The sequence below is a fragment of the Triturus cristatus genome, chromosome 11, assembly GCF_964204655.1.
Source record: "Triturus cristatus chromosome 11, aTriCri1.1, whole genome shotgun sequence".
Taxonomy (NCBI): domain Eukaryota; kingdom Metazoa; phylum Chordata; class Amphibia; order Caudata; family Salamandridae; genus Triturus; species Triturus cristatus.
Window position 1 is genome coordinate 1,160,733,302 of NC_140594.1, and position 27,948 is coordinate 1,160,761,249.

The 27,948-nt window shown below is 43.8% G+C and overlaps 1 protein-coding gene across 1 annotated transcript in view; it reads left to right on the forward strand.

The window, feature by feature from the left end:
- LOC146788637 (putative cation-transporting ATPase 13A5) overlaps window positions 1-27,948 on the forward strand; it is a 452,938-nt gene that overhangs the window by 299,807 nt on the left and 125,183 nt on the right. Inside the window, exon 22 of the mRNA XM_085635829.1 lies at window positions 6,643-6,685. Within this exon, the coding sequence (XP_085491955.1) occupies window positions 6,643-6,685 (43 nt within the window). The remainder of the gene's footprint in view (window positions 1-6,642; window positions 6,686-27,948) is intronic.

A 27,948-nucleotide genomic window follows, 5' to 3' on the forward strand; every position in this document is an offset into this window, starting at 1 on the left:
GTGAACCAGGGGACGTGGCCTCGTCTGACCAGTGACTGGCAGGATGGCCTCGGGCAGCCTCATGGACCATGTAGGGTGGCCTCAGCAGCCTAGGGTGGTCTCGGGCAGCCTTGTGAACTGGGGGGGTGGCCTCGTCTGACTAGTGACCAGCGGGATGGCCTCGGGCAGCCTCATGGACCATGGAGGGTGGCCTCGGCAGCCTAGGATGGTCAGGAAAACATTTAGGAACTATGAAACAAAAAATGATCCAAAATTTGGTGAAAGAGCTCTGCATTGCAGATGTCTTAAGTTTACTGTTCTGAGATAGTAGGAAGTGTCTGGAGTCTTCACGGTCAGATAGATACCTAGGGGAATCTCGTGTATGGCCATATAAACAATACACAATAATTTGAATCAACTCTATGGGAAGCTGGATGAGGGAGAGCAAGATTGGTGAGATGGGATCCAGTAAATGGCTTCAGATATCAGGCAAGCTACCTTAGGGCATAAAGCAACTGTATTCAAAATAACACTTTTTGGGAACTATTCACCATTTTATTTCTACTGTAACTTTATGTATGTTAATTTTAATTTCAACAATCAAGTCTTACACAATTTCTACTGTGAGCTTTCACAAAGTACAAACCAATTTTGTTATAGCAAACCCTGCAATTTGCAAAAATCACAGGGTTTGAGTCTGCAAAAAAGTGTTTCCAATGGTGCAAAACCCCTTTTATGAATCAGACAAGTCTCTCAGTCTGGGGAAAGGAGCTTTTTGACCCAATATAAACTGCACACAGACGGCACTTTGAAGGGGGTACTCCTTCCTGTTTGAGGGTTGCAATGGAATGCATCAGTGCTCTGTAACTAGTACTCAGATTGTGACACCTCAAAGGTAGTGGTATTTGATTTGAAAAGAGTAATCTGTCTCTGTAAGTCAGCTTCCCCTTGAGAATCATCCCCATGGGAATCATGGAATCAGCCTCGGAGGGAGCAGGAGTGGCCTCCCGAGTGCTTTGCCAAATGAAGCATTCCTTCAATCTACATGGGTGCCTTAAATACGCATGTTTCTGTGTGGGAAAGCAAATGATAGGATGCAAGTCTGCGCACTATTGCCGGCCACTATCCCTACATTTACATGCTAAGTGTTTATAAATTGTGTTCTCCATAGCACCTTCTGACCCCTGCCCACCACACATCTTCCACAGGGCCGCTACTGTCATCACACCCAAGCTACGTCGAACCATCAACTACTCCCTCAGGACAGCCACACTCCCCGACAACTGGATGAGCACAAAAGTCAACCGACTCCTAAAGAAGCCCTCCGCAGACCCGATGGACCTCAAGCATTACAGGCCCATATCACTACTTCAATTTGCAGCCAAAGTCATCGAAAAGGCCATCAACACCCAGCTAGCACACTTCATTGAAATCAATAACATCTTAGACACCTTTTAATCCGGATTCAACAGCAACCACAGCACCAAAACCGCCCTTCTCGCTGCCACTGAGGGCATCCGCTCCATCCTGGACCAAGGCCAAATGGCAGCCATCATCCTCCTGGACCTATCAGCAACCTTCAACACCATCTCCCACTGCACTCTACCCACCAGACAACACGACGCCTGCATCCAATGAAAGGCCTTACACCGGTTACGATCATGTCTCTCAGGCAGAACACAGAGAATAAGACTTCCACCCTTCCTCTCAGTACCAACAGAGATCAGATGCAGAGTACATCAAGGATCCTCCCTCAGCCCTACCCTCTTCAACATCTAAATGGCCTCCCACGCAACCATCGTCAGAAACCATGGGCACAACATTGTCTCCTTCGCCGATGACACCCAGCTCATCCTCTCCCTCACCAAGGGACCCGACATCATCAGGCACAATTTCCAAGAAGGGATGAAAGCTGTCGCAGCCTGGATGAGGAAAGGCTGCCTGAAACTCAACTTGGAGAAAACAGAAGTCCTCATCCTCGGCTCCACCCCCTCTGCATGGGATGACACCTGGTAGCCCCCGCCCTTAGAAACCCACCCACCCCAAAAGGACATGAACGTAACCTCGGCATCATACTGGACTCATCATTCAGCATGAATCGCCGGATCAACGCCGTCTCCACCGCATGCTTCAACACCCTAAGCATACTACGCAAGACATTCAAGTAGATAGTAATAATTAATAATAATAATAAGTAATAATAAATGGCATTTATAAAGTGCACAGCTACCTCAAACGAGGTGTCCCCAGCGCTAATGCGGAGGGAAACAGAGAAGGGGAACAGGGCAGCTAATTCCTTTGCTTAAAGAGCCAGGTTTTCAGTGTCATTCTAAACTCTTGCTCCGAGTTCAATAATCGTAGGTGGAGAGGCAAGTCATTCCATAGTTTGGTGGTTCCTACTGAGAACGATTTGCCCCCCCCCCCCCGCCTAGCTTTGGAAAAGCGAGGGACAGTGAGGTAGCGTTTATTGTTGGACCATAAGGACCGCTCCTGGAAGTAAGGGTGCAGTCTCTTCTTCAGGTAGCTAGGGCCCCTGCCCTGGTAGGCCCGAAACGCAATTGTTAGGGCCTTGAATTTGATTCTCCTGGCGACTGGTAGCCAATGGAGTTGTTTGAGATTGGGCGAGAGGTGATGGCGCAACAAAACCTTACGGACTAGCCCTGCCACCGCATTCTGCACCATTTTCAGCTTTCTGATCAGAGACCTGGGCAAGCCCAGATAGAGACCATTGGCATAGTCGAGATGAGAGGTTACAAGAGCATGAACCACCATTCTATGGCTGTCATCCGACAGAAAATCTAGGAATTTTCAGATGGATCTCATTTTCCCAAAACGGGCCGCCGAGACTTGACGGACTTGGGCCGACAGGGTCAGATCTTTGTCTCATCTGACACCAAGGTTTTTAACTGAGTCTTTCTGCCTCGGAGGAATGCTGAGTTCTCCAGGCCACCATAAGCCTGCAGGAGGGGGGGGGAGGTTTGGTTAAAAAATAGAACCTCAGTTTTATCGGAATTAAGCTTTAGGAAGTTCCCGTTTATCCAGGTTGCCATGTCTTTAAGGCAATCTCTGAAAGAATCAAAAGTTGCAGCGGATTGATCTCTAAAGAAAAACATCAGCTGCATGTCATCCGTGTAGGATATCACCTTGACCCCACTCTTAGCTATGAGAGCCGCCAAAGGTGTCAAGTAAATATTGAAAAGTAGAGGGCTCATGGCAGAGACTTGAGGGACTCTACATTTGAGCGGTTTTACAGGGGAGGTGTACGGGTGAAGAAAGACTTGTTGGTCGTGGCTGTGGAGGTAGGAGGAAATCCACTCTAATGCCAGCCTCTGGATACTTATCTGTTTCAGTCTGTTTAGCAGGATCGAGTGTGACACAGTATCATACGCTGCCGACAGGTCGAGGAGCACTAGCATGGCAGATGAGCCATCATCCACAGACAGGGGGATGGAATCTGCTACTTCGATCAGCACTGATTCTGTGCTGTACCCTGTGCGGAAGCCAGATTGAGAGTCATGTAGCAGCTTATTGGCTTCCACAAAGTCCGCAAGTTGAAGATGGACCAATTTCTCCAGTATTTTAGCCAGCGCTGATAGTAATGGGATATGCCTAAAGTTACTGGCTACTTCCGGGTCAGCATTGGGTTTCTTCAGGATAGGTACAAGATAGGCGTGTTTTCAGGCTGCAGGGACAATCCCCAGCCTCAATGAAGAATTCCACATGGGGTTGAGGACCGAGTTAAGCCAATCGGCTAATAGCCTGAACTGCAGGGCTGGGTAAGGGTCCCCTGGCATCCCGGATTTGCATCTCCACAGTTCTTCCAGAGACGCTTCTGCGAGAATCATGGAAAAAGAGGGAAACACAGGCTGGTTCATGTTGGGGCCATGGGAGCACCCCACAGCGCTGGAGTCGGTAAGCAAGGGAGAAGAGGCATAGATCTGCACAATTTTATCTTCGAAATAATTTGAGAGGCTAGTGCACAGGTCCAAGGATGGTCGAGCTTCATGCACAAGTACTGTAGGATTGGTGAAAGCTTTCACGTTTTTGAACACTTTCCCAGAGACGCTTTTTTCACTGGCGATGTGATCAGCCAGAAAGTCCCTTCTTTTGATATTAAGGAATTTATGGCATTTTTTCAGGGCATTTTTATATATGATTTTAGCCTTTTGAGCATAGGACTTTCTCCACTTACGTTCCAGTCTCTTGCATTCGCTTTGTTTGCATCTAATTTCCTATGAGAACCAAGGTGCAGATGGCATAGCTCTAGTAGAGCTAACAGATCTCAGGGGGGCCAGTTTATCAAACGCAGCCGTCAGCCAAGTATTCAGGCTCACAGTATCGTGGTCGGGGTTGTCCGTAAGGATAGGCCTAGAGCCGTCCAGTACAGAGCATTGTGTCTCTGGGGTGACCTTGTTCCAGTCCCTCATAATTCCTTAGATCGAACTGTGGCCCTAGGAGTGGCCATCATGGGGAGTCGGAAAGGAACAAGGTAGTGGTCTGACCAGATAATCTGTATCAGCCTGTCGACTTTCACCTCCCACATATTTGAGCAGATGAGGTCAAGCAAGTGTCCGCCTTTTTGTGTAGGGGAGGAGACCAAATGGACGAGATTGAAACCAGCAAGGGTCGGTAAAATATGTGCACTATGAGTACACAAAGGCTTGTCAGCATGGAGGTTAAGGTCAACTAGGACAGTGAAGTTTTCATACCGGGTGGAAGACTGGCCAATGTAGTCTGCCAGAGTCGGCGTGACACAGTGACAGCAATCAGGCTGCCGGTAGAGAAGTCCCAAAAAGGAAAAGGTGGGGGATAGTTTTATGCATCTTCATACTCCAGGAAACCCGTCACTCACACACTCGTCATCAGCAGACTGGACTACGGCAACGCTCTCTATGCTGGAATCAACAAAAACCTCCTCCGCAAACTCCAGACCATCCAGAAGGCCGCAGCCAGACTAATCCAGGGATGGGCATAGTTCATGGAGTTTTGCTACAGGGAACTACGCAAAGTGACAAAAAAACTCTGCAAAGTTCCGCAAGTGGCGGAGTGCAGTGTTGTTCGTGCTGGTTTTTCTGCCGCTCGGGTAGAAATTCTACCTGAGCTGCAGCTCGCGCTCACGAACTTACCATTCGGGAGCAGGGAAAAAACTCTGCTGCACTATGCAGAGTAGAGTTTTCTGCACTCCGCAAGCTCTGCCAAGCGCGGAGGTCAGAAAACTCTGCAATCTCCGCGAACATAACAGAGTTCACCGCCCAGGCCTAGACTAATCCTCGATATCCCATGGCACAACCACATCACCCAACACCTCTGCCACATCTACTGGCTCCCCATCAGATGAATAACTTTCAAGCTACTCACACACACGTACCAGGGCCCTCCACAACCCACAACACGGACCCCAATACCTCAACGATCACATCTCCTTCCATGCCCCCAACAAATACCTCTGCTCAGGCGACCTCTCCCTAACCACTGTCCCACGCTTCCATGGGACCAGATGAGGTGGAAGGTCCTTCTCCTACCTCGCAACCAGGAACTGGAACTAACTCCCCCTACACCTCAAGCGAAGCCCGACACTGCACCAATTCAAGAAGGACCTCAAGACCTGCCTCTTTGAATTATCCCAACGGAGCTGCTCACACCCACACCCAGCGCCTTGAGACCCTAACGGGTGAGTATTGTGCTTTACAAAACCCTGATTGATTGATTGATTGATTAAGTAGGTTGTTTTCCTATCCACTGGTAATATTGAATTTTGATACAAACTGTATAGACAAGTTGCATTGCACATAGCATTCACATTCGCAAAGTACTTGGTGTGAAAACAGCACATCCTGGGGCCGTACTATACATGAAGCACATTTAGCTTCATTGTGCTGGGCACACTTTTTAAAATGTTTTCTCAGTGCAATGAAGGAAAATGTGCCATATTATGATGAATGCGCTGTCCCCAGGGCAGTCTCAAACTCATGCTACCCTCGGGGGCAGCGCATTCATGTGAAAAATGGAGCGGTGCTTTGAAGCCACTTGATGTTTTCACAGTGCAAGCGGCAACCTGCCTGCACTTTGAAGGGGGAACAGAGATTCCCTTGCTGGTGGGTATAGTGAGTGATTGCACCCGCCTGAACGGAGATGTGTGGGGATCCACGGGACACCCTTTTCCCCGCCAAAGGATTGCAATCAGGGGGAACTCTGAAAGTGCAGTACCTTTAGGTAGTTGCGCCTCCTGATAGCTTCATTGCCTCTACGCAGGCATTTGTAATATGACGTGGGCACTGAGGCAAAGGAATCCCCTCATATACATGGGGCATGCCCCATGCAAATGAGGGAACATCCCCTGAAGATAGCACTGGCACTTTATGTGCACCAGCTCTTTCGGTATTACCGAAGAGGCCGCACAAGCGTCTGCAGCTCCTTCTGTAATACCAAAGTGCCCTGGGGTACGCAAAGCAGGTGCAAACGTCCATTGAGCTCCTGGGGCACTTATTTAATATGGCCCCTGGTTTAGGCATGGGTCTTTGTACTTTGGGATTAGCTCCCCATTCATTAAGATGCCAAAGTGAAAAGCATTTGCGTCAGCTGTATGACCATGATTGCATTATTATTAGTTAAAAAGCACATGTAAAAATCTTAAAATTCAAGCACTGTTATCTTTTGTTACAGTTACTATGTAGGAATGTGTGGAGATGGAGCTAATGATTGTGGGGTGAGTATAAGTGCATGTGCATGTTTCTTGAGTCTAATATGACCTTTATTCAGAACTCTAACAATAGCATAACTGCACCGTGATAGTGTTCGCCATCACCACGGAGTAACAGCTATTGATACGGGGCACAATTGAGACTAGGGAGTAGCCTGCCTCTTGAGGGTCAGTGCTCGGGGTTAAACATCTATATGACCTTTTGTTGTCCGTGAACCAATTAGTGGAATAGAATGCCCCCCCCCCCATTTGAATAGTGAGAAGTGGCTGTGCCAACTTTAGAGTTTTGACGTGCCTATAATCTTGTCCCCCCAATGAATGTTCCCTTCATAAACTAACTAATGACCTCACACTGATGGAGACCAACCATATCTCTTTTGTTGAGGAAGTGTTGCCCCCAAACGTCGTCTTTGCCAGGCCCCTACGTTCTCAGGAACAGTACTTCCCAGAGCCCGTCTTTCAACAGCACCGACTCCATTCTGTTCACATCTGAGTATCAGCGTGGCTAAATGAGTAAAAGGACTCTAGGAAGGCAACTGCAGCGAAGGAGGTCCCGCAGCGATGAGAGATGCCTGTCGATCAAATTCATTTTTTTTTTGTTCAAAACGATTTTTATTGGTTGTTTCCCAAAAAAATATATATATATGCAATACTACATTTGAAGGGACATAAGAAGTAGATAAATGAGAGTAAATAAAATATATAGACAATAAATAAAAAAAACATGCATTGAGGCATCAGTTGGGTATTGTAGCATATAGTTTTTATACATAAGTAGCACTTGCCTCAGATTGACAAGAGTTATCATCAGAATATCGGTGTCGCAAGGTATTTTTAATTAAACAGCGAGGGGTTATCTTTGCTCAGGGATCAGACCACAGTATGAACCATAATGACTATATAGTGTTAAAGTGTACCTGGTTGAACAAACCTTAGTGTGAGTATTCTGTGGGAAGGAGTAGCAAAACTGGGCTGTAGAGTTTCACGGCGGCTTGTGTGTGCTGAAGTAGAGGTCAAGAGTGTCCCTCTTGTGCCTGATGGGGGTTTCCAAGGTGGGTTCTGGAGAGCTGTGTTGTCAGCCCCTCTCAGGTTGGATACTAAATTCAACCAACATTTAAAGGATGCTTTGCGCGTGTCCTTCCAATTGTTGAGAATGATCTTAACCGCAGCCATCAGAAGTAGGTCCAGGAGTGCCTCGTCCCTTTCATTTAGTGATTTTGCTCGGAGGAAACCGAATACTAGCATCAATAGGTCTCTACTAGGGGTGCATGAGAAGAGATTAGATATGAATTCGAAAATCTTATCCCAAAAGGGTATCATGCATTCCCATTGAATTAATAAGTGCTCCAGATCACCTATTTTATCATTGCAGTTCCAGCAGGTGGGGGCTTCACGTATTTTATGTGAGGATAGTCGGCCCGGTGTCCAGTATGCCTTATGTAATAACCAGAACTTCGTCTGGGAGAGTACTGGGCTGATCTTGTTCCTCATAACGGAGTTCAAAGTTTTGGACCAGTTTTTCTCTGAAATCGGGAGAGAGGAGTGTGACTCCCAGAAGGATGTGAGCTTCTTGTTAAGGGTAGACTGTTGTGGGCATATTAACTTATAAATCCAGGAGACCTGGTGGCCCAACTTGTACAATTTTGATATATATTGCGGGAGGGAAGGAGGTGAGTTTGACAGTTTCGCTTTAATCAAAGCAGATTTTATTTTTAGGAAGTTGTAGAATTCAAGTGGATCTAGTTTATATTTGTCCTGCACTTCCTTAAAGGTTAGTGGGTGGGCTCCATTAAAAAGTTGATGCGGGAAATAGATACCACTGGTGACCCAGGCAGCATTATGCAGAGTGTTCCTTTTGTATAGGATTTTGCGGATATTCCAAAGGGATTCAAGGTTCGACCATTTGATGCTGACGTCTAATAGCTTGTCCACCTTTAGTAGGGCCGACTTTGTGTTTTTGAATATCGGTTTTGAGCAAGTGATTTTAGTAAGGTTTGCGGTTAGAAGGGCCGCTGGGCCAAGATTGTTAAGGATAGATTTTTCAACGTCTAGCCAAACTGGGGTGCACTCCTCCGGAGGTACAAGCCAGTATGAACCTTGTTTCGCTAGGAATTTTGTCTGGTATAGCTTAAAATCAGCTAGATTGACACCTCCCAGGGATTTGTTTAATCTAAGCTTTTTCAAACTAATCCTCGCTTTTTTCCCCTTCCAAAGGAATTTAGAAAGTAGGGTGTCTAGTTTATGGTGGAAGTCTTCTGATAGGATGAGGGGAAGCATAGTTATTAGATAGTTCACTAGGGGAGAGATCATCATCTTGATGGCTTCGATCCTACCCCACCACGTTATGAATCTTGGGGACCAAGCATCAAGAAGAGTTTTAATTTTCTCTATGGTGCTGGCTTCGTTATGTTGGAGCGTTTCCAATATAGTACTGCCAAATTCAATTCCTATGTATTTGATAAAACTCGGTTGCCATGTAAGGCCGGAGTCACCCATTATATCTCATGTGCAATAAATGTTCAGGGGCTTGACCTCGGATTTATCCCGGTTTAATTTGTACCCACCAAAATGTTTAGAGTAAATTTCTATGGTGGACATTAGGGCTTTTATGGATTCCCTTGGGTTCTCTGTGACAATGAGAATATCATCCGCGTATGCAGCTAATTTCACCTGAGTTACACCAAACGTTACTCTGCTTATTTCGTTGTTTCGTTTGATGTCCTGAATTAGTGGCTCCAGGGCCAGGAGAAACAAAGCAGGGGAAAGGAGGCAGCCCTGTCTGGTGCCCTGTTCTAGGTGGAAAGACCCTGAAAGGGAACCATTGATTGTTATTCGAGCAGTGGGGTCTGAATATTGTGCCATAACCATATTAATATATGAGTCGCCCAGGTTAAAGGATAACATGCAATGCTTTAGGAATGACCATGATACTCTGTCAAATGCCTTTTCTGCGTCGAGAGTAATGGCGACAGAGGGGGTAGGTGTGAATTTAGCCTTCTCCAGAATATGGTATAGTAGTCTAGTGTTATCGTTGGACATACGATATTTGAGGAATCCTAATTGTGAGTTACTGATTAATTTTGGGAGGTCCGCATTTAGTCTATTGGCTAAGATTTTTGCATAAATCTTACAGTCCACGTTGATCAGTGATATTGGTCTGTAATTTTTGTTAAGAGTGGGTCTTTCCCTTCTTTCTGTATGACGATGATGTTGGCTTCCCTCATCGAGCTAGTGACACAACCCTCTTTAGCAATGGAGTTAAACAATTTTAATAGGGTAGATTGTAATGAACTATCAAATTCCTTATAAAAGGAGGCTGAGAAGCCATCCGGGCCTGGGGCTTTATTGTTTTTGAGTGATCTGATAGAGATTGAAAGTTTGTTTCCCGAAATGGGCTTTCCCAGCGCCGATCTATCCCCCTCTGATAGCCTTGGCAGGTTTAATGAATATAAGTATTTGGTGCAGTCATCTGCGTCTATTGCTAGTTTAATTTTGTATAAATCCTCATAAAAGGAGTGGAAGACTCTTAGGATCTCCTTTTGTTTGGTTTAAATAACATTGGTGGAGTCTTTAATCGAGGGGATAGTAAACTGTCTCTGCCTGTGTTTAAGATAAGAGGTCAGTAGTTTACCTGCTTTGTTCCCTTCGCATAATTTGAGAGCCTTGAATTTGTTAATCCATACTCCTGCCCGTTTGCTCACGATTTTATTATATTCGTACTTCCTCTTAAGCAGCCGGTCTAGTACGTCTTTGTTGTCTATCTTCTCAGTGTGTATTATTTCAAGTGATTTAATTTCTTTTTCTAAAATTTCCAGTTCTAGATTTAGTTTTTTGTTGATCTGTGCTTTGATGCTAATAATGACCCCTCTGATGGTCGCCTTAAGAGCATCCCAAAAAGTGGAGGTGTTTATCTCTGGGAGGTCGTTTTCATCAATGTATTTTTTAATTGCTGTCCCGATTTTCATTTTGTTTGTTGGGTCAGAGAGTATCTCGTCATTAAAGTGTCACCTTTTCGGTGGGTGGTGTGATGGGGTAGGTACCTGCAATTTTGGTGCTGATGCAGGAGTGATCTGAGACTAGTTTCGGGGCTATATCTGTTTGATCTACGAGGTGCGTGAAGGAGCTTGAAAGTAGGATGTAATCAATCCTAGAATAGGAGTTGTATGGGGCAGAATAAAATGTATGGTCTCTTGTATCTGGATGTTGGAGATGCCATGAGTCTTTAAGGCTAAATCTGGAGCAAATTCTGTGAAGGATCTCGTGTGAGCAGGTTGGTTGGTATTTGTATTTCAATTGGCGGTCTATAAGAGGATCTAACGGCAGGTTGAAGTCCCCTCCTACTATGATAAGATCGTCTTGTGGGATGTGCTAAATTGTGCTAGAGATCTTTTCCCAGAAATTAGGCTCATCGGAGTTAGGGCCATATATATTGATCACATGGATGGGGTCGTCTCCTTTCTTCAGGTGTGTAACTAGTAGTCTTCCCTCTTCATCGTGTGTGTGTGAAATAGGGGTGATATTGGATTTTTTGGCTACGAGGGTAATGACGCCTTTTTTTGTGGACTGCTGGTGAGCTAAAGGTAAAAGAGATCCAATTGTGTTTGATATAACCTGCATCCTCTTCTAACAAGTTTGTTTCTTGGAGCAGGATATGGTCACCCTTAGTTTTTGCTAGATACTCAAAGATTTTCCTGCGTTTAACCGGATGGTTTAGACCCTTAACATTCAGAGATACGATGTTTAGGTCTTCTGTTATGGTTTTATTTTGAGCCATCCTAGGGTCTAGAGGTCGCTAAGTGGTTGCAATATAGCTGTTTTATCACATGGGAATAAGCTTCATAGTCGTTGGTGGACCCGGAGTGTGAGTGGTGGCAGTTGTTTGAGTGCAATCTGTTCCCAAGCAAATATATACCATATAACAAACCCGATACTTCTGCATGGTCAAAAAAAGTAACAAATTCTGATCAGCTTCTAACGAAGTAACTATTTTCACATTAAAGCTTGCACTACTTGAAAGGAAATCATTAAGCCAGGGAAGCGGCACCAACACTGAGAGTAGAAACCAGTTCCAACCACTGTAAAAAACACTTTACTATTGTCAAAGAATTCTCCAACCCCCCCAGCCGCCACTAACACCATCCCTCCCTCACAGGAACACTGCAGAAACCTCTGCAAATTTTTTTAACTACAAAATCTTGAAGATATGCAACATCTTCAATCCCCAGCACAACACCAAAGATATCAATGTCCAACTCCCTACCACCACTAAAGAGGACCATCACTTGATGGACTGGAAACCTCTCACCACGGAGGACACCGCCAAAATCATGAAAGCAGTGCCAGCCTTCGACCATCTTCTGGACACCATTTACCTGCCCATTTATTCTGCTGTTGTCTTTTAAGTGGTCCTTGAAAAAAGCAGGTGTCCCTCTTTCTATGCTGGGATCAGGGCGTCGCTGAGAGGGGCAGGTTCATGGTGAAGTGATGATACTGTGGCAGCCACCCAGAAGCCCAGATACCTTGCCTTCAGGCTACAGTGCCATCTTTTAAGGGAATCTAAGGTTTGGCTGGAGTCAACCCAGTGACTCTTAAGTCCGCTCCGTGCCCCGGACTGCACAGTGGCCCTCTTGTGTATATGATGCATATATGGGGAGCAGATCATTCACATTGTGAAATCAATTATTCTGAAACAAAAATGCATGCTCCATAAATGTCTTTACTATCTACTAATAGACATAATATCCAGCATTAATGTTAACTTTTATATGAAGACAATTAGAGGTCAGCTTTGAAAGAAATATCCTAGACAACACATTTGATTTTGTTTGGAAACATCCATTCAGAATAATAGTGGCTCTCCATAGCTGTGAAACTCTTCATTTTCTTGCCATTAGTTTGGTATTTTCAAGAAGGCAGACTTGGGACACATCATTCTTTCACCTACACCCCTGGCTTCATTTTCTCCTCCTTTATGCATCTTTGTCTCCTGGCAGAGTGAAGTTCTGGAGAGAAAATTGTTTTTTTTTATGTGCAATGGTTCTGCCAGAGTATTGCTGGCCAGAGTGAGTTTTGGAATGCCGCTTATTTGTCATGATGGGGTGACCAGAAATTGATTTGATTTTTCAGGGTTCAAAATCACAAATTAACATAATTATAGCACCAGAAATGACGTTGCTTGACCTTTTTGCACAATGGTTGTGTCACCTGAAAGAGGTACGGTGACTACAATAAACCTACAGTAGACTACCACTTAAGAAGGGCGGCCTTTTAAAAAAGTGAGGTGATACGTTATCTATATTTGTCTAGGATACGGAGTTCGGTTTACTAGACTCCCTGGCACTAAGGACTCTGTCAATGTGCTAACCCGAGATGGAAAACCAGTTGGTCTGCATCTAACCCCCAACCAACTAAACAATATTTGAGTGAGATCTGCTTCAGGCAATGATCAATCCCGTGACACTTTACAAGGATAGCTGGTGGATCCCCAAAATGTATTTCATTGAAGAATAACAAACTCAAGAACATTAAGAAATATGGACACATTTTTATGCTTTATTTTAATGTCAAAACCCTATTTAAGTGCACACAATATGAATTGCAATTGCAATAGAAACTAGCATGGCAGCAGCAACATTTACTAAATGGATACATAAAAGGAAGAACTCAAACATAATTGTTGTATCCTTTTATTGCAATTCTACCTTCCTTCTGTTATTTCTAGGCACTAAAAACTAATTTTACAACAGCAGATAATAAAAACCTATTTTGAGATCTCTGTTTGAACAATAAGGTTTGTTCTCACTTTATTAGCAAGGCATGCTCTTACCATTCTGAGTCGCCTGCTGCCCTAATATGACGAGCAAGCAAAGGTAAAATGCCTCCCTCCCTAGCAGCTTTCCATTAGAGTCGGCTTGATGGTTTTTGCCTGGTGTGAAGGTTTCTCTCCGACCACTGATACGTTGTGCTCTGCTGTTTTAACATGATTTCACTTTTGTTGAATCTCTCAGAATAAACAGTTAACAGAGAGTGGCTTGATGCCTTTTTATTTTTCATTTTGCAAGACAATGTTCTTTTGAATATTAGAAATAAATAAGACTCATAGTTATGAACCTTCTAGAAATTCTTGAGAAATCAATAACAAATTATGTCAAATAGTCATCTTTTAGAATAGATGCTGTGAATATATTCAAGCAAACTTGATTATCATGTTAGAAAAAGGAATAAACTAAATGTGTATTCTATATATATATATATATATATATATATTCACTGAAAAAAACATAGTTTTCAGGTACGTTATAGTTAGAAATTACCATTTAAAAACCTTAGAAACTCACTCAAAAAAATAGGTTTCAGGGACATTATAGTTAGTTGGACTTTTCACTCGTACAAAACCGCTGCAATTCGGCCGTTATAGTTAGTTCAGCTAACTATAACCCGCACCCCTGCAATACACTGCTGATGACGTCACATATTACATCATTCATGACATGGTCAGTGACATGACTGATGACCTCACTGATGACATCTCAAAATCTCAAATGACATCACTGATGACATCATCCAGTGACTGTGTGTTTTTATAAAGTTTAAATATGTTTTATATATATATGTCGAGGTGTATTTAAGAATGAGTGGGTGTATAAGTGTCTGGATAGAGGATTTAGTAGGTGTGTGACTTTATAAGTGAGTGATTAAATGTGTCTTACTGAATGCATGGGTTAGTGACTAAACTGTGTGAATGTCTGTATCAGTGTGTCTGTTGTTGTGTAAGCTGCTGCATGCGATAGTGAGTAGCTACATGAGTGTCTATGTGGGTTATAGATTGGTTGCCTGAGTGTTTGTGTGGGTGGGTGAGGGGTGTGTGACTTTGTGCATAGATTTGTGAGTGGGTGATTCACTGGGTGTATGGGTTCAAGAGTGTGTCTGTGAAGGGCTGTATCAGTGATTGAGTGTGCGTATGGCTGTGTTGGTGAGCGAATGGATATCTCAGTGGTATATGTGTGAGTAACTACATATGTGAAAGGCAGTATATGGGAGTGTTGGAGTATATAAATGACTATGTGAGAGTGAGTGATAGTGAGAGTAACTGTATGAATGACTGTGTGCTTGTGTCAGTGATTGTATAAGAGAGTAAGTATGTGTTAGTATCTCTATGAATAGGTGAGGGGGTATGTGTATAACTGTATAGGTGAGTAAATGGGAGTGTGATTGATTCTTTACATGACTGACTAGGTGTGTAAGTAACTGTATGGCTGAGTGGTGGTGTGTGAGTGTCTGTTTAGGTGTATGAGTGCATATGATAGTACTGTATTGATGATTGACTGCATGTATGAATGACTGTATGGGTGAATGAGTGGATGTGTGTGTAGACCTAGGAATCAGTGAGTGAGTATGTAGTAACTGGTGTTGGTGTGTCTATGATTTTGAAAATGGTACTCTGTATTGTAGAGTGGGTCTGCCAAATGTTATATTAGGGTGTGAGGGGGGCATCAGATTATCACGTGGATGATGTCATCAGTGATGTCATCAGTGATGTCATTTGAGATGTCATCAGTGATGTCACTGACCATGTCATGAATGATGTAATATGTCACATCACCAGCAGTGCATTGCGGGAGCGCAAGTTATAGTTAGCTGAACTAACTACAACGGCCAAATTTCAGTGGTTTGGTACAAGTGAAAAGTCCAACTAACTATAAAGTCCCTGAAACCTCAGTTTTTTTCAGTGAATTTCCAAGGATTTTTTAATGCTCATTTCTAACTATAACGTGCCTGAAACCTATTGTTTTTTCTGTTAATTTCAAAGGTTTTTTAAATGCTAATTTCGAACTATAACGCGCTGTGGTTAACAGATATCAATCAAAACCCAGATGGGCAAAACTCATGGTGCAGCATGACATTTTCATTTGTATGCTTAAATCCGATTTCGTTTGTGTATGTAACTGACATTGAAGAAGGCACTGCCGAAGCGCGTCTGTCAGTTTCGTGTTGTCTGCTGTTTGCTGAATAAATATTTATTTATATATTTCCCCCGCTGAGTGCCTCCAAACCCCATTCTCCTACGGGCAGATTGTTGCTTTGATATATATATATATATATATATATATATATATATATTCACTTAAAAAACCATAGGTTTCACACATGTTATAGTTAGCTGGACATTTCACTCGTAAAAAAACAATGAAATTCCCCTGTTATAGTTACTGCAAGCAACTATAACTCACGCGACCGCAATCCTCTGCTGATGACGTCAGATATTACATCACTGTATTTAGACACTTATTTACCCATGTCTTCTTCCATTAATCTTTAGCTATACATATATTACAAATATTTATTTTTCATAAAGACACATATGTCATCAGTGATGTAATATCTGACGTCATCAGCAGAGGATTGCGGTCGCGTGAGTTATAGTTATAGTTATAGTTGCCTGCAGTAACTATAACGGGGGAATTTCATTGTTTTTTTACGAGTGAAATGTCCAGCTAACTATAACATGTGTGAAACCTATGGTTTTTTAAGTGAATTTGCAAGGTTTTTTAAATGCTAATTCGTAACTATAACGTGTGTGAAACCTATGGTTTTTTCAGTGAATTTGTACGGTTTTTTAAATGCTAAGTTATGTATTTATTAATAATTTTTTTTTCAGGGTTTTCACCATGCGCGCACCGTGAATTATTTATTTATTTTTAAATCGTGAGGTGCGCGCACCCTGCGCGCACGGTGCGCTTCGCGCAACATGCGTGCGCTTTGGGCGCTCGGTGCGCTTCACGCACCGAGCACCCACGGTTCGCAGTGCGTGCCGTGCGCGCATGGTGCACGCACCTCGCGATTTATTTAAAAAAAAAAAAAAACATTTTCTCCCTTGGGGGTCCTTCTGTGACCCCCTGACCAAGGCTAGGTGGTCAGGAACTGTCCACTCTGCCCCTTGTCACGTTCTACACTTTTTTTTTCACCCCCTCAGACTGCGAGAGACAAAATGGCGGCGGCACTTCCTGGTTTCGACCGATTCGAATGTTTACCGACATCTAACAACCAATCAGAATTGCGCTCGCGCACGGCAGGGTGCGCACACAGTGCGCGCACGGTGCGCGCGTATAGATATTGATATGCTTTTAAATGCTATTTTCTCAGGAAATACTGAACAGATTTACACCAGACCTGCAAAACGCACTTCCTTGACCTTATGGCTACCTCTCTGCCAAATTTCACGTAATTCTGTTCAGCAGTTCGGGCTGTAGCTTTGTCTAAAGGTCCTATGGAAAATGCATGGGGAAAACGCGTTTTGGGACCCCCCCTTTTTCTCGGCCCCCGCTTGACGAATCACCCCGAGACTTTCAGGGTAGGAGCTGAGCGGAGCGCCCCATTAGTTTTGAAAAGTTCGCGAGGATTCGTCAACCGGCGCCAAAGTTATTCAAAATAGAATTTTGAGATTTCCTATGGAAACTAGGTTGTAACTATAACTATCTACTGGCGACCGCCAGTAGATAATATATATATATATATAGGTGTATTAAAAAATGAGTGGCTGTATGAGTGTCTGAATGGATGATTTAGCATCTGTGTGACTGACTGTATAAGTGAGTGATTTAGCATGTCTTACTGAATGTGTTAGTGAGTAAACTGTATAAGTGTCTGTATCAGTCTGTCAGTTGGTGTATAAGCAGCTGCCTGAGTTGGTGAGTAGCTATATGAGTGTGTATATGGGTTATTGATTGGTTGTCTGAGTATCTGTATGGATGTCTGAGTGTCTGTGTGAGTGTGACTCTGTGCAGAGGTGTGTGAGTGCGTGATTCACTGGGTGTATAGGTTCAAGAGTGGATCTGTGAAGGGCTGTATGGGTGGGTGAGTGTGTGTATGGGTGCATTGGTGAGTGAATGGATGTCTCAGTGGTATATATGTGAGTAACTACATATGTGAAAGACAGTATATGTGAGTGTTAGAGTATATAAATGACTGTATGTGAGAGTGAGTGATTGTGAGAGTGGCTGTATGGTTGAGTGTGTGGTTGTATCAGTAATTGTATAAGAGAGTATGTTTTTGTCAGTATTTGTATAAATAAGTGAGGTGGTCTGTGTATAACTGTATAGGTGAGTAAATGGGTGTGATTGCTTCTTTGCATGACTGAGTAGGTGTGTGAGTAAGTCTATGGATGAGTGGCGGTGTTTGAGTGTATGTATAGGTGTATGTGTGCATATGATGCTGCTGTATTGATCAGTGACTGCATGTATGAGTTACTGTATAGGTAAATTAGTGGATGTGTGTGTGTAGACCTAGGAATGAGTGAGTGAGTATGTAGTAAGTGGTACTGTTGCTTCTATGATTTTAACATGGTAGTCTCTATTTTAGAGTGGTTGCATCAAAGGTTATATTAGGGTGTGAGGAGGTGATTCAGATTATCATGTGGATGATGTCATGAGTGATGTCATGAGTGATGTCACTGACCATGTCAACAGTTATGTAATATGTGACGTCATCAGCAGTGCATTGCGGGGGCGCGAGTTATAGTTAGCTCAACTAACTATAACAGACACATTTCTCTGGTTTTGTACAAATGAAATATCCAACTAACTATAACATCCTTGAAACCTATGGTTTTTTCAGTGAATTTCAAAGGTTTTTTAAATGCTAATTTATAACTATAACGTGCCTGAAACCTATGGTTTTTACAGTAAATTTCAAAGGTTTTTTAAATACTATTCTATAACTATAACGTCCCTGAAACTTTAATTTTTTTCCGTGATTTTCAAAGTTTTTTTAAGTGATATTTTGTAAGTTTTATATGTAAAAATTATTTTTAGATAGGTTTTTATTTCTTCTAAAAATAATATAATGTATTTGTTTATGAAAATATATATATATATTTTTTAAAGTGGAGTCGCATACCAATCGTGTACCTATCTCGGTGGGTGCGTAGATTCAAGCCGCCATATTGCTAAAGTCGTGGTGGATGTGTCTTTGGTATGCGACGGGTGCGCGGTGTCAGGCCCCGCATAAAGTCACTCACGTAAAATGTTTGTATTTTAAAAGTTTATGTATATAGCTTTAATATGTGTATTAAAGGAATAGATTATCTAAACTACATTTTAAAATTACATATTGATAATTGCAATAAAGGTATATTATTGGTAAATATATTTTCCGACAGTCGCGACCGATGTACGTTTGGTTTGCGATGAGACCACGGTTTCCGGCCCCGTGTTACGTCACGAACGTGTGCAGTCACGCCGGATGCGCGACTACTGTAAAATGTTTATGTTTTAACAGTATATATATATATATAACTTTAATATGTGTATTAAAGGAAGAGATTATCTAAACTAAATAGAAAAACCATATATTTCTAATTGGAATCAAGTTATATTATTGGTAAATATATTTTCCTGAAGTCGTGCCTGGTGCAAGCTGGTTGCACGCCGGGTGTGCAAACCCCACGTGATTTGAAATGATAGCATCTTATTGGTTTAAAAGGTTTTGTTTCTCTAATGTGAAGGACCCCCTCCCTTTTTTTTCATTCCTTCATCTACATCCCAGGGGACCTTTTTTTGGTGTTTTTTCATCTAAAAAATGGCTGCTTCAACTGATGTCAACTTGTTAATAGGGGTGGGCGGAATTTGCGAAAGCGACTTTCGCAAATTGTCGCGAAAATGTTAAAAATCTCCGCAAACAAGCGGAAATATCGCGAAGATGCGGAAGTTTTTTTCCCGCCTGTTCGCGATATTTTCTGCATGGTTGCGGGTCGCCAACTTACCCCTGCGGTTGCTCGCGGGCGCGGCCATCTTGTTTTCAGTTGTCTCGCGGTGCATGATCGCGAGAAGAAAGACGTGATCGCGTGACGCATGACGTCACTGCGGACGCGAACTGTCGCGAGACAGCGCAAATGGCTAAAACAATACAACATCTCATGGAGAACGCGACCGGATCGGGAAAACTTGTCGGCGAACGAGGGAATTCAGGTAAGGCGATCGCGCGCGCGCGAGAATGTATTATTTTACAGCGCGAGCAAGAACCAAATTATCGCAAAGCTGCGGAATGCGGAAATTTTGACATTTCCGCGCTCTCCGCGGAACGCAGAAATGCCAAATTATCGCAAATTCCACGAACGGAACGGACATTTTGCCCAGGCCTACTTGTTAACAGAGGAAGAAGAAGAGATGCAGGAAGAAGTCAAAAAGAAGAAAGAATCTATTGTTTGGGCCTTCTTCAGAGTTCCTGATGGGGAGAAGAAGGTCAATGCTAGAAAAGTATGCTGCACTTTATGCCCGGCGGTGCTTTCACGCGGAAGCGAAAATAAATATTCCTGTGGCACGTCCAGCATGCTCAAACATCTGCAGACACTGCATCTGGCCTGCGAACAATATTGTCGTGCCAAGGAAGCTGCGCAGCATGAGGACCAGGCTGCTGGATCAAGCACCTCTGGAGTAAACTGTGGACCTGACATCCATCCAGAGTTCGGTAATCTTAAACAACTTTGCATCAAGTGCAACGCTATAGTGTGTTTCGGCGAGCAGTCTGTTAATGCTGTGGTTTCTGCCACAAGAAACCACAAATGTTTATTTTTTTTGTTGTTGCATTTTTTCCTGCAATGACTGTTTAGTTGCTAAGTTTGACACTTTGTTCTGTTGTTTTTCCATTTTTTTTAAAACACCAAAAAAATACAAAATAGTTAAAAATCACCAAAAAAATATAAAATTGAAAAAAAAAGAAACAAAAAGATTCTGTTCAGAACTACCTATTCTGTTTAAAAAAGAGCAATACATGTATGGTACTGCCTGAATGATTGCATGGGTACATATGTAGAGCTTCAGTGATTGAAAGAGTGCATGGGTAGTGCATAAGTGATTGTATGAGTGCATCACTAGTGCTTGTGTGATTGGATGAGTGCATTGGTAGTTCCTGAATGATTCCATGAGTACATTGGTAGTCCCTCTGTGATTGGACAAGTGCATGGGTAATGCCTGACTGATGCATGAATGCATGGATAGTGCCTGATGATTGGACAAGTGCATGGGTAATGCCTGCATGATTTCGACAAGTGTATGGGTAATGCCTGGCTGATTGTATGAGTTCATGGGTAGTGCCTGCCTGATTGCATGAGTGCATAGAAAATGTGTGGTGATTTCATAAGTGCATGCGTAGTGTCTGCATGACTGGACGAGTGCATGAGTAATACTTGGGTGGATGCAAGGGTAGTGCATAGAGGACTGTAGCAGTGCATTTGTTAGAGACTGGGTCATTGCATGAGTACTCAGTAGATGATTAGAGTACTGCAAGGAGAATGCGTGGTGAATTTATAAGTGCTTGGATATTGGCAGAGTGTTTGGATTAGTACATGGTAGTGGCTGGTAACCCTGGGTGTAGTGGGGCTACGCAGAGCATTACGGAGTGGGGCAAATCTACACACAGTCTGCATACTCCGCGTAGCCCTACTACGCGCCACCCACCTCCCTTCCGCCCTCTTTTAAATGCCCTTACAATGTTTAGAAGCATGTAAAAGTAATTAAAATGACCAGAGCTGCGGCGTCCCCGGGCTCCCACTTCCTGCTTTATTGCCGACTTCTTCCTCACAAATGCTCGGGCGCCCGCGCATGCTCATTTGTGAGGAAGAAGTCGGCGATACTTTTACATGCTTCTAAACGTTGTAAGGGCATTTAAAAGAGAGCGGGAGGGAGGCGGTTGTCGGGAAACTCCACTACACCGTGCCATGTGCGTAGCCTGCCTGCTACGCATACTTCGCGGACTGCGAAGTAGGCAGCACTACGCACACTCCGTGGGCGGAGCGGAACAGTATGCCCACGTTTAGTGGCTGGGTGACTGGGGTAGTGCACGGCGAGTGACAGGAGGATTGCTGGACTGCATGGGGAATTGAAGGAGCGATTGAGAAGTGTGTAGGTGGTTAGAGGACTGCATGGGTAGTACACTGGGATTGAAGCAGTGCATGTGTTAGTGCCTGGATCATTGCATGAGTACATGAATACTGACTGCATGATTAGAGTACTGCAAGGAGAGTGCCTGAGTGAATTTATAAGTGCTTGGGTTTTGGCAGAGTGATTCGATAAGGACATGGGACTGACTGGGTAATTGGAGGAGTGCATAGGTAGTAACAGGTAGATTACTAAACTGTTTAGGTAGCACTCAAAGGATTGTAGAAGTGCATGAGTTAGTGCCTGGGTAATTGCATGAGTACATGGGAACTGACAGGATGATTAGAGAGCTGCAAGAAGAGTGCATGGTGAATTTATAAGTGCTTGGGTACTGGCGTACTGATTGGATTAGTACATGATATTGGTTGGGTGATTGGAGGAGTGCACGGGGAGAGACAGTGTGATTGCTGGATTGCATGTGTATTACCTAGGTTATTGGTGGAGTGAATCAGTAGTGTGTAGGTGGTTAGAGGACTGCATGGGTAGTGCACATGTGATTGTAGCACTGCATGTGTTAGTGCCTGGGTCATTGCATGAGTACATGTATAGTGACTGGATACTTAGAGTGCTGCAAGGAGAGTGCATGGTGAATTTATAAGTGCTTGGGTATTGGCGGAGTGATTGGATTAGTACATGATACTGGCTGGGTGATTGGAGGAGTGCACGGGGAGTGATGGTGTGATTGCTGGACTGCATGGGTGCTACCTGGGAAAATGAAAGTGTGATTGAGCAGTGTGTAGGTGGTTAGCGGACTGCATGGATAGTGCACATGTGATTGTAGCACTGCATGTGTTAGTGTCTGGGTCATTGCATGAGTACATGGATAATGACTGAATGATTAGAGTACTGCAAAGAGGGTGCATGCTGAATTTATAAGTGCTTGGGTATTGGCGGACTGATTGGATTAGTACATGGTACTGGCTGGGTGATTGGAGGAGTGCACGGGGAGTGACAGTGTGATTGCTGGACTGCATGGGTATTACCTGGGTAATTGGAGGAGTGAATCAGTAGTGTGTAGGTTGTTAGAGGACTGCATGGATATTGCACATGTGATTATAGCACTGCATGTGTTAGTGCATGGGTCATTGCATGAGTACATGGATAGTGCCTGGATACTTAGAGTGCTGCAAGGAGAGTACATGGTGAATGTATAAGTACTTGGGTTTTGGCGGAGTGATTGGAGAAGGACATGAGACTGGCTGGGTAATTGGAGGAGTGCAGAGGTAGTAAACGGGAGATCACTAAACTGTATAGGTAGCACTCAAAGGATTGTAGAAGACATGAGTTAGTGTCTTGGTAATTGCATGAGTACATGGGTACTGATTGGCTGATTAGAGTACTGCAAGGTCAGTGTATGTTGAATTTATAAGTGCTTGGGTATTGGCGGAGTGATTGGATTAGTACATGGTACCGGCTGGGTGATTGGAGGAGTGCACGGGGAGTGACAGTATGATTGCTGGACTGCATAGGTACTACCTGGGTAATTGGAGGAGTGAATCAGTGGTGTGTAGGTGGTTAGCGGACTGCATGGGTAGTGCACATGTGATTGTAGCACTGCATGTGTTAGTGTCTGGGTCATTGCAAGAGTACATGTCTAGTGACTGGATACTTAGAGTGCTGCAAGGAGAGTGCATGGTGAATTTATAAGTGCTTGGGTATTGGCGGACTGATTGGATTAGTACATGGTACTGGCTGGGTGATTGGAGGAGTGCACGGGAATTGACAGTGTGATTACTGGACTGCATGGGTACTACCTGGGTAATTGGAGGACTGAATCAGTAGTGTGTAGGTGGTTGGAGGACTGCGTGGATAGTGCACATGTGATTGTAGCACTGCACGTGTTAGTGCCTGTGTCATTGCATGAGTACATGAGTAGTGACTGGATAATTCGAGTACTGTAAGCAAAGTGCATGGTGAATTCATAAGTGCTTGGGTTTTGGCATAGTGATGGGATAAGTACATGGTGCTAGCTGGGTGATTGGAGGAGTGAATGGGACGTGACAGGGGGATTGCTGGAGTGCATGGGTACTACCTAGGTAATTGGAGGAGTGAATAGTTGTGTGTAGGTGGTTAGACGACAGCATGGATATTGCACATGTGATTATAGCACTGCATGTGTTAGTGCCAGGGTCATTGCATGAGTACATGGATAGTGACTGGATACTTAGAGTGCTGCAAGGAGAGTACATGGTGAATGCATAAGTACTTGGGTTTTGGCAGAGTGATTGGAGAAGGACATGGGACTGACTGGGTAATTAGAGGAGTGCATAGGAAGTAACACAGAGATGACTAAACTGTATGGGCAGCACTCAAAGGATTGTAGAAGAGCATGAGTTAGTGCCTGGGTAATTTCATGAGCACATGGCTACTGGCTGGATGATTAGAGTACTGCAAGGTGAGTGTATGTTGAATTCATAAGTGCTTGGGTATTGGCGGAGTGATTGGATTAGTACATGGTACCGGCTGGGTTATTGGAGGAGTGCACAGGGAGTGACAGTATGATTGCTGGACTGCATAGGTTCTACCTGGGTAATTGGAGAAGTGAATCAGTAGTGTGTAGGTGGTTAGAGAACTGCATCAGTAGTGTGTAGGTGGTTGGAGGACTGCGTGGATAGTGCACATGTGATTGTAGCACTGCATGTGTTAGTGCCTGTGTCATTGCATGAGTACATGGATAGTAACAGGATACATAGAGTGCTACAAGGAGAGTGCATGGTGAATTTATAAGTGCTTGGGTTTTTGGCAGAGTGATTGGATAAGGACATGGGACTGGCTGGGTAATTGGAGGAGTGCATAGGTAGTAAACGGGAGATCACTAAACTGTATAGGTAGCACTCAAAGGATTGTAGAAGTACATGAGTTCGTGCCTGGGTAACTGCATGAGTACATGGGTACTGACTGGATGATTAGAGTACTGCAAGGAGAGTGCATGGTGAATTTATAAGTACTTGGGTACTGGCAGAATGATTGGATTAGTACATGATACTGGCTGGGTGATTTGCGGAGTGCACGGGGAGTGACAGTGTGATTGCTGGACTGCATGGGTACTATCTGGGTAATTGGAGGAGTGAATCAGTAGTGTGTAGGTGGTTAGAGGACTGCATGGATAGTTCACATGTGATTGTAGCTCTGCATGTGTAAGTGTCTGGGTCATTACATGAGTACATGGATAGTAACTGGATGATTAGAGTACTGCAAGGAAAATGTATGGTGATTTTATAAGTGCTTGGGTATTGATGGAGTGATTGGATTAGTACAGGGTACTGGCTGGGTGACTGGTGGAGTAGCATGGCACGTGTTAGTACCTGGGCCACTGCATGAGGAGTACATGGATAGTGACTGGATGATTAAAGTACTGTAAGGAAAGTGCATGGTGAATTTATAAGTGCTTGGGTTTTGGCATATTGATTGGATAAGTACATGGTACTGGCTAGGTGATTGGAGGAGTGCATGGAGAGTAACAGTGTGTTAGCTGGACTGCATGGTTACTACCTGGGTAATTGGAGGAGTGAATCAGTAGTGTGCAGGTGGTTAGGGTTCTTCATGGATAGTGCATTTGTGATTGTACCACTGCATGTGTTAGTGCCTGTGTCATTGCATGAGTACATGGGTACTGACTGGATGATTAGAGTACTGTAAGGAGAGTGCATGGTGAATTTATAAGTGCTTGGCTTTTGGCAGAGTGATTGGATAAGGACATAGGACTGACCGGGTAATTAGAGGAGTGCATAGAAAGTAACACAGAAATTACTTAACTGTATAGGTAGCACTCAAAGGATTGTAGAAGAGCATGAGTTAGTGCCTGGGTAATTGCATGAGTACATGGGTACTGATTGGATGATTAGAGTAATGCAAGGTGAGTGTATGTTCAATTTATAAGTGCTTGGGTATTGGCAGAGTTATGGGATTAGTACATGGTACTGGCTGGACTGCATGGGTACTACCTGGGTAATTGGAGGAGTGAATCAGCAGTGTGTATGTGGTTGGAGGACTGCGTGGATAGTGCACATGTAATTGTAGCACTGCATGTGCCAGTGCCTGTGTCATTGCATGAGTATATGGATAGTGACCGGATCCTTAGAGTACTGCAAGGAGAGTGCATGATGAATTTATAAGTGCTTGGGTTTTGGCAGAGTGATTGGATAAGGACATGGGACTGGCTGGGTAGTATAGGTAGCACTCAAAGGATTGTAGAAATGCATGAGTTAGTGCCTGGGTAACAGCATGAGTACATGGGTACTGACTGGATGACTAGAGTACTGCAAGGAGAGTGCATGGTTAATTTATAAGTACTTGGGTACTGGCAGAATGATTGGATTAGTACATGATAGTGGCTGGGTGATTGGCGGAGTGCACGGGGAGTGACAGTGTGATTGCTGGACTGCATGGGTACTAACTGGGTAATTGGAGGAGTGAATCAGTAGTGTGTAGATGGTTAGAGGACTGCATGGATAGTGAACATGTGATTGTAGCTCTGCATGTGTAAGTGTCTGGGTCATTGCATGAGTACATGGATAGTAACTGGATGATTAGAGTACTGCAAGGAAAATGTATGGTGATTTTATAAGTGCTTGGGTATTGGTGGACTGATTGGATTAGTAGATGGTACTGGCTGGGTGATTGGAGGAGTGCACGTGGATTGACAGTGTGATTGCTGGACTGCATGGGTACTACCTGGGTAATTGGAGGAGTGAATCAGTAGTGTGTAGGTGGTTGGAGGACTGCGTGGATAGTGCACATGTGATTTTAGCACTACATGTGTTAGTGCCTGTGTCATTGCATGAGTACATGGATAGTGAGCGGATACTTAGAGTGCTGCAAGGAGAGTGCATGATGAATGTATAAGTGCTTGGGTTTTGGCAGAGTGATTGGATAAGGACATGGGACTGGCTGGGTAATTGGAGGAGTGCATAGGTAGTAAAAGGGAGATCACTAAACTGTATAGGTAGCACTCAAAGGATTGTAGAAGTGCATGAGTTAGTGCCTGGGTAAATGCATGAGTACATAGGTACTGACTGGATGATTAGAGTACTGCAAGGAGAGTGCATGGTGAATTTATATGTACTTGGGTACTGGCGTAATGATTGGATTAGTACATGATAGTGGCTGGGTGATTGGCGGAGTGCACGGTTAGTGACAGTGTGATTGCTGGACTGCATGGGTACTATCTGGGTAATTGGAGGAGTGAATCAGTAGTGTGTAGGTGGTTAGATGACTGCATGGATAGTGCACATGTGATGTAGCTCTGCATGTGTAAGTGTCTGGGTCATTGCATGAGTACATGTATAGTAACTGGATGATTAGAGTACTGCAAGGAAAATGTATGGTGATTTTATAAGTGCTTGGGTATTGATGGAGTGATTGGATTAGTACAGGGTACTGGCTGGGTGACTGGTGGAGTTCATGGGGAGTGAGAGTGTGGTTTCTGGACTGCATGGTTTGTACCTGGGAAAATGAAGGTGTGAATTATCAGTGCGTAGGTGGTTAGAGGACTGCATGGATAGTGCACAGGTGATTGTAGCATGGCACGTGTTAGTACCTGGGCCATTGCATGAGGAGTACATGGATAGTGACTGGATGATTAAAGTACTGTAAGGAAAGTGCATGGTGAATTTATAAGTGCTTGGGTTTTGGCATATTGATTGGATAAGTACATGGCACTGGCTAGGTGATTGAAGGAGTGCATGGAGAGTGACAGTGTGTTAGCTGGACTGCATGGTTACTACCTGGGTAATTGGAGGAGTGAATCAGTAGTGTGTAAGTGGTTAGGGTTCTTCATGGATAGTGCATTTGTGATTGTAGCACTGCATGTGTTAGTGCCTGTGTCATTGCATGAGTACATGGGTACTGACTGGATGATTAGAGTACTGTAAGGAGAGTGCATGGTGAATTTATAAGTGCTTGGCTTTTGGCAGAGTGATTGGATAAGGACATAGGACTGACCGGGTAATTAGAGGAGTGCATAGAAAGTAACACAGAAATTACTTAACTGTATAGGTAGCACTCAAAGGATTGTAGAAGAGCATGAGTTAGTGCCTGGGTAATTGCATGAGTACATGGGTACTGATTGGATGATTAGAGTAATGCAAGGTGAGTGTATGTTCAATTTATAAGTGCTTGGGTATTGGCAGAGTTATGGGATTAGTACATGGTACTGGCTGGACTGCATGGGTACTACCTGGGTAATTGGAGGAGTGAATCAGCAGTGTGTATGTGGTTGGAGGACTGCGTGGATAGTGCACATGTAATTGTAGCACTGCATGTGCCAGTGCCTGTGTCATTGCATGAGTATATGGATAGTGACCGGATCCTTAGAGTACTGCAAGGAGAGTGCAT